Source organism: Papio anubis, chromosome 8 (assembly GCF_008728515.1).
Source record: "Papio anubis isolate 15944 chromosome 8, Panubis1.0, whole genome shotgun sequence".
Lineage (NCBI taxonomy): Eukaryota > Metazoa > Chordata > Mammalia > Primates > Cercopithecidae > Papio > Papio anubis.
In genome coordinates this window covers 11,418,275-11,433,228 of record NC_044983.1, presented here as the reverse complement: position 1 = coordinate 11,433,228, position 14,954 = coordinate 11,418,275, and the positions used below count along the sequence as shown (strand labels likewise).

Below are 14,954 nucleotides of genomic sequence, written 5' to 3'. Positions count from 1 at the left end.
AAGCCAAGGTCATAATGCTATTCTTTTCTATCTTTGAACTAAAAGAAACAGTGCAAATATTCAGGAATTCGTGCAATCTATGAGAAGAAAACTGTAATGTCGATGAGTCATAGGAAGAACAGATCATACATTAAATTGGTCAAGCCAGGATTCAACATATTGAGAATGATGGTCACAAAAGGGGATCATCACCAAGTTCTCAACAAAATTAGCTGTGGGTTAGTTGAACTGGCAAAGATAAATTTTCTATACACATAAAGATGGAAAGGATCTTAGGTATACTTTAGTAATCATATTTATTGAATATATGGACATCTTTTCATGTCAATAATAAGGATACTCAGTCATTATGTTAAAGGCTTCAGTGTATGTCAATATATGAACCTACCAAAACCTTTTAGTCCCTCATAATTCAACAAAGGTAAAAAGATAGTACATGAAAAAGATATTATAAAGTGTGTTATGCAGTTAAGGAATATAATTTGTGGGGAGCTTTTTCGTGTTTGTGGTGTCAGCTTTTTTTAGATTGTATTTTTTGTGTGTTTTTCCTTTCAATAAGCATTTATTTTTATATCACTGATATAATTCACCATCATGTACTTGTTGGAGTAGTTTAAAACTGTAACATGTAAGTCCCTTTGCCCCTCTCCCATTTCCATATTCAGCTCCCAAGGATGAATGTTGTATTAGTCTGTTCTCACACTGCTATAAAGACACTACTGGAGACTGGGTAATTTACAAAGAAAGGGGCTTTAATTGACTCACAGTTCCACATGGCTGGGAGGCCTCAGGAAACTTATTGTCATGGTGGAAGGCTAAGGAGAAGTAAGTACTTTCTTTACTAGGTGGCAGGAGACAGCAAGAGAGCAGGGGAAAACAATCAGATCATGTGAGAACTCACACACTCTCATGAGAACAGCGTGGGGGAACCTCCTCCATGATCCAATTACCTTCGAACAGGTCCCTCCCTCCATACCTGGGGAGATGAGATTTGGGTGGGGCACAAAGCCAAACCATATCAGATATCCTTCCAGATATTTTTTGTGTATATATATACATATATATATATGCACGCACATACACACACACAAATAATTTTGCGTGGATGTGTCTGTATGTGTGCTTGTGTGTGTGCGTGTGAGAGAGAGTGAGAGAGAGAGAAAGACAGAAATATATAAAGGATTTTATGCTGTAGAGCAGGGGTGTTTAATCTTTTGGCTTCCCTGGGTCACATTAGAAGAAGAATTATCTTGGGCCACACATGAAATACACTAACGCTAATGACAGTTGGTGAGCTAAAAACAAACAAACAAACAAACAAAATCTCATAATGTTTTAAGAAAGTTTACGAACTTGTGTTGGGCCACATTCAAAGCTCTCCTGGGCTGCGGGTTGGAAAAGCTTGCTATAGAATGTTCTTTACCTTTCTTTCTCTACTTAGCAAACTCTCTGTAGAGCACTTTCCTTATGAGTAGCAGGGTCCCAAGTACTGTTGGGTAGGTTATACCCTGCACAAGGACACCAAACTAAAGTGCTGAGTGGGGGCTGATAGGCCACCTGTGTTTTGCTCATTGAACATGAACCCTGGCACATGACTGTATCCATTCAAAGGGAGCATTTTTCTTTTTTTGTTTTTTTAGACGGAGTCTCAGTCTGTCCCCCAGGCTGTTGTGCGGTGGCGCGATCTCAGCTCACTGCAAGCTCCGCCTCTCGGGTTCACGCCATTCTCCTGCCTCAGGCTCCTGCGTCATTCGGACTACAGGCTCCCGCCACCATGCCCGGCTAATTTTTTGTATTTTTAGTAGAGACAGGGTTTCACTGTGTTAGCCAGGATGGTCTCGATCTTCAGACCTCGTGATCCGCCCGCCTCAGCCTCCCAAAGTGCTAGGATTACAGGCGTGAGCCACCGCGCCAAGGAGCATTTTTCCAACTTGCATTGAAGCATTAGGTAGGTTACTCATGGCCCTGTCAGTGCATGTGAATCTGCATCATCGTATGCAACTATTGCATTGTGATCCAAGAAATAATGGTGCCATAACTCATTAAGTTAAAGTTTTCTATTGATAGTAGGTTATTTCCTGTTTTTTGGCTACTAGCAAAAAATGCTACAACAAAGAGAGTATCGATTATACTTTCTTTGCATATGTGCAAGTAATTTTCTAAGATAGGTATCTAAAATTAAATTACCAGGTTGAAGAATATGTTCTACTTTAATTTCAATAGAGACTCCCAAGCTACTCTCCAAAGGGGAAAAAAAAATTCTATTTCCAAAATATTGTCAAATTTGAGTGTGGTCATGATTTCTTTTTTATGAAAAAAAAATAATTATCATTCATAATTAATGAGCATTGTTTTAATTACCAGTGATGCTTTACACCTGTAGTCCCACCTACTCTGGAGGCTGAGGCAGGAGAATGGCTTGAACCCGGGAGGCGGAGCTTGCAGTGAGCTGAGATTGCACCACTGCACTCCAGCCTGGGGGACAGAGCGAGACTCCATCTCAAAAAAACAAAACAAAACAAAACAAACAAACAACAACAAAAAACAAACAGTAAAACCAAAATGGCAACTCTTAGATTTGCCCAGGATTATAACATAAAATAAGATACTGGGAAGAGGAAATCCCCACTCACTGAAGCTGTAAAATTAAACATAAGGAGACAAATACTATTTATTCATTCAAAGAAACAAGCTTATGAGAGACCTCTCCATTGGAGTGATATTGCCCTTGAAGTCAAGGGTTTCCTCGGATATACCCAGCAAGAAGTGTGTTAAGCCAAAAGAAGATTATGTGAATGAAAACTACAGTTGCCAGATAAAACATAAAATACCCAGTTACATTTGAATTTCAGATAAAAATGTTGAGCTGCAGTATGTTCAATGCAATATTGTCTTATACAATATTTGGAAATACTTATACTAAAATATTATTATTTTTTTATCTGAAATTCAAATGTAACTAGACATCCTATAGTTTTATTTGCTAAATCTGCAAATTCAAATTGCAAATGAGGGAGAAGATTATATATATTTGAGAAAGCAAAAGAAGCTCTCTACTTGTAGTAAAGCATTTCCTAAAACATAGTATGGCTTAATTGAGATTACATCAGATAGCATAAAGAATCTTTATTTTGTTAATTGTGTAGTTTAATATGTGTTAGAAATAGATCTCATTATTTATATATTATATAGCATGTATATATAATATTAAAAATACAGCTATAAAATAATAAGGAAGATACAGCGGTAAAAAAATAACTACAAATTTTAAGGAAAATATAGTTGTTGGACTCAGAATGATTGACATTTGGGGACCACTGGGCTGAATCAGAGAGTTACAACAGTGCGGTAGAGAAGTAGACAGAAGTCAGGTCAATACAAGACTTTAAAAAAAATAAGGGGTACATTTTAATGAAAAGGGAATACATGCTTACTTATGTCTTTCTTTGTTGTTCATGGCAAAGGAAGGATCATCATAATATTCCTAAAAACAATTTATGGAATTTCAGTGTTAAACAGATATTTTTCTTATGTTTTCAAACCAAGAAAAGTCTTGTCTGCTTTAAAACCTGAGCCAAAGCAAAGAGTTACTGAGTACTGTAAAAAATAAAAATAAAAAATAGTCACAGGAATTGGCAGATATCACATAAGCAGGATAGTATGGAATACGTATCAGCTCAGCAAGACTGATCCTATATTCTGTAATGTATTTAGTGACCGGAATGACAATCTTTAATTTTAGCACCTAAAACGAAGACTGGTTCCAGCATACTTACCAAATGATTTAGGCAGAAATTATATCCCAGTCCCCAAAGTGGGCCTTTGGAGTGCATGGAGGAAGCCATGCTCAGATTTCTCTGGAATAGGTTCTCCCCCTGGTACCTACCACTTCTGAACACTTCTCAGGACGAGCTATATCACTATTCTTTGAAAGTATTTAGGAAACTGTGTAGGCAACTTACGAAAGTTCTGGCTAATCAGTGCTCCATTTGAAGCCTAGCTGGAGTTTAAAAATGGAGCAAAAGAGAAACCAATTTTCTTCACCACATCTTATTAAGTGGAAGCAGATGAATAGGGGATAAATATAAACAGATAATATAAAGCCATGATCACTAATTAATGATTACATGTCAGTTAAAAGATTGCTTGTTGCAACTTTAAATAACAATATTATCTATCCATCTTCATGACCTAATATTATAATCAGAGTGGCACACATTATTAATAAAAGATAATATGCCTAGAACTTGGAGTTGAATGCAATATATCTAGCAAACAGGAAATAATTGTTGGTTTATTTTCTTTCCTGCTAGTCTACGTAAGTTTCAAATTAAAACACAGTGGAATAAAAATTAAGACTGACTGATTTAACTTGCCTGGAAATTCTGACTTTGGATAATTACATTATCTTTAGCTTCTTAGTGTCAATTTGCATGAAAATCTTCACTGCTCTAAAAAAAAGAGACTTAATAACTTTCTGGTTTCTTAAACAGGATATTATTTTAAGAAAGGAAAGTCTAGAATTAGAAATTTATTGTCAAATGAAACATATAACACTAATATGAGATTTTTACACTAGTCCAGCTGGCCAGAGATCAAATACTTCAGGATGAAACTGAGCCAAGTCTTTTGCTAAAAGGTGCCTTTCTTTCACGGGTGAGCAAGGAGTATTACCAGCCCAGAATAATCAATAAGACGCATATGGAATTGAAGACAGCATAGGGGCCAGAACCTTGAATCAGGAGGTTTCAGTTCTATTCCTGGTTTAGCATTTAATTTATAATGATTATGTGATGCCACCGTTCATTGACAAGAAAAGCGTTCAAGCAGTGCTCTGTTTGCCGAACCAATCATCCACTATTTGCAAGCATCTGGGTATTTTACTGAACTTTTTTGGTTCTCTTCCAAATGCTGGCATTCGGAAAACAGAGCCTATGTCTCTCTAGAAGAGGCACACTCTTTTCTGGACTTTGTGTTTCTCCAGTCTGCAAAATGTCCGGTAATTTGCACCTCCTCCCCAACCATGTTGTGTGCATGCTGTGTGTGTGCTGTTCAATTAAGAGCATTTGTAGAAAGAGGGGTGTTGGGATTATCTGTCCCAGATGGAAGGAAAGAAGCAGAGAGGAGACTCCTGTTGTTTAAGCCTCACAGAATCTGACACTTTTAGGAAAGAATGGTTCTCTAGAAACCCTATTCATCTTCCCCAGATACCACGGCAATCAAAGAGACTTCACTGCCCGGGAACTAAATAGCTCTTCCAAGTAAATTAGGAGCGTCTTTCAGATTTCCAGGTTACCACCATGGGCTTGGACATCTTAGGTTTCTGACAGTAAATCAAATTGAGTTGAAATTTCTCTCCTAATTTGCCTCGTATCTACTGACCTATGTCTGAAAGAGATACAATTGGAAATTTCTTCCACAGCAGCTATATATATTATGTAAACTTTGACAGCAGCTGGTTGCCGTCCCCAAGGCAACAGGACGTTTCTGTTCTTAGCACTACACAGACGCATAACGGGAAAAAGAGACATACATCACAGCTTTGACTCAAGTTCAGCTCACAGTCAACTAAATACTTTTTCCTCATTAAAAAAGCAGATTGTGGCTATTCCATTAAGAATAGCCTGTTCATGTTCTAAACAGGCACTTAATTCTTAGGTTGCTTTAAAGAGGGTATATAGAACACGGAGAAGCACTTGCCTAGTCTGCCCTGGTCAGAGAACCCATAGAGTAATATATTTAATTCTGGGCACCAACAGTTAATTGAGTCACTGACAGAATTATGTCATATACAGAGAAGAGTAAACATAATTAACGAGGATTTGAAAACATGTCATATGAGAAATAATTAAAGGAATTGAGGATGATTCACCCAAAAATGAAAGAACATGGGCACCACATCATTCTTCAAATATCTGAAAGACTGTTTCATGGAATATAGACACTGCTATTTCTGTCTAGTTCTTATGGAAGAAACTGAGGAGTTAGAGGAAGGCAGAATTTGACACTATAACCTTTTTTAAAATTTATAGCTGCACAAATATGAAATAGGTTGCTTCCTCCAAAACAGTGTACAGTACATAGCGGTCACTAAACATACCTTAAATGATTGCTAAATAAAAGTTTAAAGAACTAGGCAAGGCCAGGCGCGGTGGCTCACGCTTGTAATCCCAGCATCCCAGGGAGGCTGAGGTGGGCGTGACCAACACGAGGCTCAGAAGTTCGAGACCAGCCTGGCCAACACAGTGAAAACCCCATCCCCACTGAAAAAAAAAGAAATACAAAAATTCATTGGGATGGTGGCAGGAGCCTGTAATCCAGCTTACCCAGGAGGGGCTGAGGCAGGAGAATCACTTTGAACCTGGGAGGAGGCTGCAGGAGCCAAGATTGTGCCACTGCTGTCCAGCCTGGGAGACAGAGCTGGACTCCATCTCCAAAAAAAAAAAAAAAAGAACAAAAAAGAAAGAAAGAAAGAAAGAGAGTGGGAGAGAGAGTGGAAGAAAGGAAGGAAGGAAGGAAGGAAGGAAGGAAGGAAGGAAGGAAGGAAGGAAGGAAGGAAGGAAGGGAGGAGGGAGGAAAAAGAAAAGAAAAGGAAAGGCAGCACAAAAGAGGAAAAGAAAGAAAAGAAAAGAGAAAAGAAAACAACAGGGCAAGACGACTTCCCAGGTTTCTTGCAATTAAGTTGTAGTAATTGACGCTCTTCGAAAACACAGTTTCTGTATATTGACAGGAAGAAAAACCAGGATGCAGAAGTTGAGGAGAGAATTCATGATACCCAAGTGGGCATAAAATTTAAAATGTTTAACATGGAGGGAAACAACATGTAGAACTAGAAAGCTAACAGGAAGGGGAGTGGGAAGAGCCAGGCTCTAGTCTTGACTTTACCAAAGGATTTTTAAAACTCCCTGGAGTTTAATTTTCTCATCTGCAAAATCAAGGCACTGGAACCTTGAACTTTTATATCTGCGAATTATTTGTTGTTGAGTGAAGTATCCAAATGACATATCAGTAACTTAAAGAATTGTGTTTTGACTTAAGTATAAATGTGAACATAAAAATATGTTAACTGTTGGGCACTCATAGACATAAAGATGGGAACAACAGACACTGGGAACCACAGAGGGGAGAAGGAGGGAGGAGGGCAAGGGTTGAAAAACTACCTATTGTGCATTATGCTCACTAGCTGGATGACAGGATCAATCATACCCCAGACCTCAGCATCACACTATATACCCATGTAACAAGCCTGCACATTCAGTTCTGAGTCTAAGATAAAAGTTGAAATAAAAAAGATGTTAATTATAGTAAATTTTAAAGAAGTTTACAAACATAAATAATAAATAGAGCAAGGAAGAGAGCTAAAGGAGCCACTACTGAAAAAAAATCTTCCAGAAGTACACAAAATTAATTAATTAATTAATTTGAGATGGAGTTTCACTCTCGTTACCCAGGCTGGAGTACAATGGCACAATCTCGGCTCACTGCAGCCTCCACCTCCCAGGTTCAAGTGATTCTCCTGCCTCAGGCCTCCCAAGTAGTTAGGATTACAGGTGCCCGCCACCATGCCCGTCTCTCTCTCTCTCTCTCTCTCTATATATATTATATATTTTTTATTTATATATATTTATTTTTATATATATTTTTTTTCCTTTCTTTTTTTAGCAGAGATGGGGTTTCACCATGTTGGCCAGGCTGGTTTCCAATTCCTTACCTCAAGTGATCCACCCTCCTCTGCTTCCCAAAATGCTCGGATTACAGGCGTGAGCCACCATGCCTGTCCCAGAAGTAGACAAAATTTAAATCTACAATTCATACTAAAATTTACCTGGGCAACAAGCTAAATTCCTTGTTGCTGAGGTAATTCCTTAGTAATGTTAATCCCTGTTGCCCAGGAAACTCCTTCCAATATTAAGGAAAATAAATGTATTTTAAAAAATAAAATGCATTATTTTAATATGTTGTTATGTTGACTAAACCATAATTATAACTATATTTGTAACTATCAATGTTTCTATTCAAGTCAAATTCTAAGAAGAATTCTCCATCCTTCTGACCCCTATCCCAGTGTGTTTTGGAGTCACCATATGCCAGCTGACCCTGGTTCACACCAGCTCAAACGGGCCAATTGTGTACATTTCTTCCAACCTTGCAGTCAGTAACATCTTGTTGGCAGCTTGAAATGGGTCAGGGGAGTATTTACCCCACGGAAATTCACAAATAAGGACTTTCATTTTATTTGGAGATTCAGTTGCTAAACATTTACCAACATACCATAGCCCACCCATTTCCTGCTCCTAAGAAATATGCTCCCCAAACAGTGCCTTTTCCTATTCCACTTTAATCTTAAAACGTATAGCGTCTTGTAATAAAATAACCTGTTATTTCTTTACAGTCATTGAATATGTGTTCAATTTAGACTTCAGCATAACAAGACCAAAACTAGAAAAAATAACCTTAGGATAAAGAGCATGCATTAGTCATGGGGCATTGCTGGATGGAAAGTATTGTAAGGTTTCAAAAATTTTGATTGACTGTATGTATTAAGAAACCTAGGCTGGATGCAGTGGCTCACACCTGTAATCCCAGCACTTTGGGAAGCTGAGAGAAGAGTATCTCTTGAGTCCAGGAGTTTGAGACCAGTCTGGGCAACATGGCGAAATCCTGTCTCTACAAAAAATACAAAAAAAAAAAAAAAAAGCCAGATCTGGTGGCACATGCCTATAGTACCAGCTACTTGGGAGGCTGAGATAGAAGGATCACTTGGATCCTGAGAGATCCAGGCTGTAGTGAGCCAAGATCGTGCCACTACACTGCAGTATAGCCTGGGCAACAGAGTGAGACCTTGTTTCAAAAAGGAAAAATGGAAGGAAAGGAGAAAGACAGAAATCTAAAAGTTTATAAAATGTACTAAATCACTCCTTTGCTTATATCTTGACAGTGGTCTCCATTACACAAAGAATGAAACTTACCACTTTATAGTGACCTTTAAAACAAAAAATGGTGTCTCCTATTTAAATCCAGCCTCATTTTGCACTAGCACTCATTCCCTCTCCCTCTCACTTCCCCTCCTTCAACTTTCCTATTATTTTTTCTGTTTCTCTTATTAACCAAACCCATTTCCTCCTTAACATCACTGTGTTACTCTTTGCTCTGCTTGAACACTGTTTTCCCAGTTTTCCTCATCCTTTTTGACTTCCTTGTAATCACTGCTCCCTTCCTCCCCTACTTCTCCTCCTCTTTCTTTTCCTCCTTCTCCTTCTTATTCTTTCTCTTTTCTGTCTTTATCTCTGCCTCTCTATCTCTATCATCTCCTCCATCTCATCCTCTCCCTCTCTCTCATCATGGTTTAACTCTCACTTCTGCAAAGAGCTCTTCTGTGACCAGGCTACAACCTTGCGGTTACTGTGTATCTCATTACCCTACTTATTTTCTTCTTAAATTTGTTCCCATTTGAAACTGTCTTACGTAAGACTCTGTTGATTTTCATTGTCTTCCTATGGTTGACTATAATATTCAGGAAAACAGAGATTTTATCTGTCTTTCTTGCTGATAGATATTCAGTCCCTTGGACCAGTGACTGAAGGAAAGAAGGAAGGAAAGATAGAGGGAAGAGAATTTAGCATCTTGGTCTTGATTTACAGAGGTTACTGAAATACTAATTTCATTAGTAGGCAGCTTCACTTGTTAAGAAGTTTCTCTTCCTGGACTATAGCGACAGGGAGTTTTTTAAGTCCACCGTAGATGTCCACTTAGACAAAATCTGCAAATACGCTGCTCTGTTTTCAAGCATGAAAGCATTTGCTGGAGTGTAGCCATCAACATATGAAAGGTTAAAACTTTGTGAAATATTAATACTGGGGCTTTGAAAATGAGAGCAATAGTGTTTATCCAAAGCATCAGGTTTGCAGTCATTCTATTCTGTGAAGTTTTTTTTTTGAATGTGTAACATATGATACTGGTCTGTGTACTTGACCCTTCAGGCTAAATGTAATGGATGGTGAATAAGGATGCATCCAAGAAGAAAAAGGAATCAAAATAGGCTTATTTCTCTAAAGGAGTATCACAGAGTAAGAATGTTTGGTTTCAATCCTTTTGGCAGATCATTTAAAATAATTTGATCTTCATCCCATGGATTTGAAAATGTTTTTAAAGCACAATGTCAGCATCCAGTTAATTCAAAGACAAATTGTTTCTGAGACTACTGCTGATCTGTCTAGGATAGCTGCAGGATATACTGCTATATCCAACATTAACGTAGTAGCTGGAAAATATCAAGAAATATTTTCTAAGGCTTTGGGAGGTGTTATTTCAGTGGCTCCGATTGATTTCATTATTATTATTCCTGAAAATGAATTGCATGAGCAGTGTATAACTTGACTTATGTCTGCCAGGTAGAAAAATCGAATCTTTGTCCTTGAGGACATTATAACTGAGAAAGGAAAGACGATCACACAAAATCATATGTGGAAATAGAGTTGCAAAGAGCATCATCTTGCCAAACACAACTTTGGTTTAAAAGAAAGTATATAATGAAGCCCATGGGAGGAGTGATTTTGGGGATTTAATTACTATTTAATCAGATTTTTCCATTATCTGGAATATTTAGAAGGGAATTAACCTAAAGAAGTTATAAGCACGATCATACTATCAATAACACTTCTTTGAATGTAACAAAGTTCTGTAGCTGCAAGGGATAGGATACATGGAAAGGATCAGGTCTGTTTGTTCGCAAATATCATGGGCCCCTTTACAAGAATAGTTTATGATGACAAAAAAATGTAATTTTCTGTCACAGCCTTATTAAGTGTTTTAGACAGCAGGGACAATAGGAGGAGACTGAAGTAATAACAGCAGCATGGTATTCTGAAAGAATTAGCATGCCTCAAAAAATTCTTAACGTATTCTCAAAATTAATCTGTCTTTGTGAAAACAGGGCTAGCTGTTTCAATTTGCATTAATCTGTTAAACTATGCACAAGTTCAGTTTACTCAAGTAACATATCCAATGTTAGCTTAATTAATTGATTGTCTGACCAATTTAATCTGATAAACCAATTATCTGACATGTCCAAGATAATGCCTCTGTAATATTAACAGTCTGCTCTTGCTGTTTAAGATATGGAAAGTTCTATACAATTAGATTAACCCACAAAATTATCCTAGACCCTGTTCTTTGGGGGTGCCTTTTAATGGTGGCTAGGGGGAATTTAGAAGGATTAAAATAAACAGCAAATTAAAAAAAAAAAAAAGGAGGTTGTGATTCGGGCAGTCATCGGATTCATCTCACAAGGAACCATCACCAAAGTGAATCCTCAATCTGCCACCATTGTATTGAGAGCCCTCAGGCTTCTGTCAAGATGTATTTTCCCACTGAGATCAGCCACTGGTGGTCCTTTTAAAGCTGATTCACCCAGATCAATATAATCAGACAGATGGAGAGGATGGCAACGTAAGTCACAAATGATGACTTGCCTCAAAAGAGCCGACCCTGAGTGCATGGCATTTCTCTGTAGATGTTCCTTTTGAAGAACCTAACTGTGCTTTCTATGGTATTTTTTTTTTTTTTTTTTTTAGCCAATACCCTAACCCATCCTAATACCTTGCACAACACAGGGAATCTGGAAGATTCCTAGAACTAATTGGCTTGACTTAAACACACCAGAATTGTAGAGTCATGCCCAAGTAACTCCATAGGCTCAATGAGAAGCTTTACTCCTATAAGCAAAAATATTTCAATCAATATATGTCTGTAGTATAGAGAATTGAGAGTAAGCAACCATAGTCATTTACAAAAATACAAATTTTTGTGGGAGCTGTTTTATAAAAGTGTGTGAAAGAAAAGAAATTCAAAAGAAGAAATTTTAGTTAGGATATAGCTTTAAGTAGCCATGCTACTTAAGCCCCATGCTAGGAAAACTGTTCCCCTGCAAACAGAAAACTTGCCTCGCTTAATTCTTTTCCAGTGTTTTTACTATACTGCAAAAGAGTCTTCCAAAAATGTTATCTCATATGCATCCCTAAATGTCTAGCCACAAACAATTATTAGTACCTTTTAAATAATCAAGTTGTACTCTCAAAAAAGAAGAAAAATATGTAACTTTTCCCAAAAATAAGTAGTGGGAAAATAGTAAATACATGCCATTACTCGTTGTTATACGTCTTTGTTCATTGCACTTTGCTTTATAAGATATATATTTAATATTCATGTAAAATGCTTTCTTGGCACTAGGTCAGTATCTTCCCAATGAAGAGCCCATTGATGACATGGCATTTGAACTTCTCTTCTTAACCAAAGACCCATTTGGCCACTCCAGCCCTTTATCAAATGCATTAGCATCAGGGAACTTTTTATTCTTATTAAGAAATGGCCTTTCAGATTCAGTAACAACATGTTCTGTTCCTCAGGAAATAAGAGAAGATCGAGATAGGGCGCTGCCAATCTATGGTGCCAGTTGATTAAAACCGGACCAGCTTGATTGTGATGATAGAGAATGCCCTCAGCACCAGCTCCTCTCCGTCGGGCACACCAATGAACCCAAGGCGCACGCCCCCGTGAGAGATTTCCACTTTCTACTTATTTTCCCATAAGAGTCGTATCTCTGTACTTTATACAGTCCCTCTTGCAAAGGAAACATCCTTGTTAATACCAACAAATACATCTGAATACAAAACATAAAGACAATCCAAAATACTTTTTTTTTTTCTTTTTTTGAGACGAGTCTCGCCTCTGTCAGCCTAGGTTGGAGGTAGTGGGCTGGATCTCAGCTCACAGCAAGCTCCGGCCCCAGGTTTGCCATTCTCTGCCTCTCAGCCTCCTGAGTAGCTGGGACTACAGGCTCAGCCACCGCCCGGCTAGTTTTGCATTTTTAGTAGAGACGGGGTTTCACCGTGTTAGCCAGGATGGTCTCGATCTCCTGACCTCGTGATCCGCCCGTCTCGGCCTCCCAAAGTGCTGGGATTACAGGCTTGAGCCACCGTGCCCGGCCGATAACCAAAATACTTCTATGCATCATGCATACATTCTAGGCATACTTCTATGCAAAGAGGCCACAGAGAAATGGGTGATACCAAAGAACATGTTTTTCATTAAACAGGAAGGAAAGTCACCTTGGGAAATTATGCTTTGTAGTGACTGAACCTTCCTTAATTGCCAGTCTTCTCTGATATGAGAGAGACTCTATTAGCAAGTACTATGTCTGTCACTGTCCCACAAATTTGTATTGCAAGTAGAAGATTCCTATTATAGATTTGCTACATGAATAACTGGATGGATGGATGGTGGATGGATGGATGGATGGATGGATGGATGGATGGATGCTAGTTGAACTAGCCCAACACACTATAAGAAAGAATTTAGATGAGATTAACTTGAGAAAACTCTAAAATTCACTTAGTGAGATGCAGTGAAAGAGACAGAGCTGAGAATTTCATTTTATTATGCATCAATTTTACATAATACAGACACTCCTCTGAGAGTCCAGCACTCAAAATCTGGAAGACAGATTCTAGGATCGACTATATGCTTTACATATTTACTATCAGCATCATATTAAATGACTTAGTTTGTACAGATCTAGGAAATGTGATGGTTGAGTTTACTTATAATTAAGCTATGAATCACTGTTCAACTCATGTATTACTTGTGTTATTCAATAATAAACATATTAAATCAAGAAATTTGTATTTACCTGAAATCAAAGCAGTAGAAAAACATATATATAAATTTAAGCATCTACTGAAATATAACTGTTGTCTATCAAATGATTTGATACATATTCTTCTGCCTCCATTTAAATTGTCAACTGGATTTTATATTGCCCACATTGTCTCATGGAATATCACAATTGTTAGGTCTGTAAATAGAGATATATTCAGAATAGGCAAATATAATACAGTGGAAACATTATGAACTTCGGAGTGTGAAGGTCTGAGTTCAAATGCCAGCATTATACCTGACTTTCTGGGAACATAAAGTTATTTAATTTCTCAACTGCGGGTTCATGTGAAAAACGGAGATATTATTTCCTAACTAATGGCTCTTTGGGAGGCATAAATGAAAAAAATGTATGTAAGAGGTATTGCACGGATCAAGCACAGAGTACATGGTTAATTCTCCTTCCTCCCCCTTGTACTAGACTCACTCACACCAGGCCTTGAGCTAGAGATGAATAAGACATATCCCAACACCCTGGAAACTGCTTTTTGATCTTTATGTTTTTCTGGGTCACCTCTTGTTCTTTATTTATGTTCCTTGGAATTTAAAGCTAATTTTAACATTCTTTCACCATCAAATTTTTTCCCACAGAAGTTTCCACTCCTTTTGATAATTGTGTGGTGGAATAAGAGGATTATAATGGCAAGATTAGGACCTTGACCATCTACCAAGGAGCACTGACCCAGATACAGAGGACACACTGCCTCTGCCCCACCCTCATACTTCACTGTGAATTTATAGATTAGCAGGAAGAACAAGACACGCAGTGAAACACTCACTGCCCCCCAACTCTACCCCAGTTTGAGAATATTTATGAGAAAATGCCAGAATAAGTTCTGCATATAATAAAAACTATCAAGAATAATATAGTCTTTAAAGATGTCTTTAACATAAAAAAAAAAATTAAAGCACAGGTAGAGATAAAGGTTTAAAGGAGGCTGCATAGATAAAGCCTTATAAATTGGCTATGGCCTGATGAATCAACAGAGCCCAGGATCTGGTGGTTTTCTCCTTTGCAAGGCTGATTTTATCCAAGCACTCACAGTGTGCCAGTTTCTTGGTGCTTACTGAGATAGCCAATCTTGTAGGATGAATGGGGACAGGGGATGAGATGAAGACTAAGTATTTAGTGAGTGCTAACCTTTATGTAAGTTACTTCATTTAACCTCTTGACAGTCCTATCATGAGAAATCTGAGCTTCAGAGAGAGAAGATGAGTAATTTACCTGTGTTCACACTGAT

The 14,954-nt window shown here is 37.9% G+C and overlaps 1 protein-coding gene across 1 annotated transcript in view; it reads left to right on the top strand.

Moving 5' to 3' along the window:
* Positions 1-14,954, top strand: part of DLC1 (DLC1 Rho GTPase activating protein) — a 424,170-nt gene that overhangs the window by 96,567 nt on the left and 312,649 nt on the right. The window contains 3 exon segments of the mRNA XM_031669361.1: positions 12,405-12,482; positions 12,484-12,545; positions 14,759-14,765. Of these exon segments, the coding sequence (XP_031525221.1) occupies positions 12,405-12,482; positions 12,484-12,545; positions 14,759-14,765 (147 nt within the window).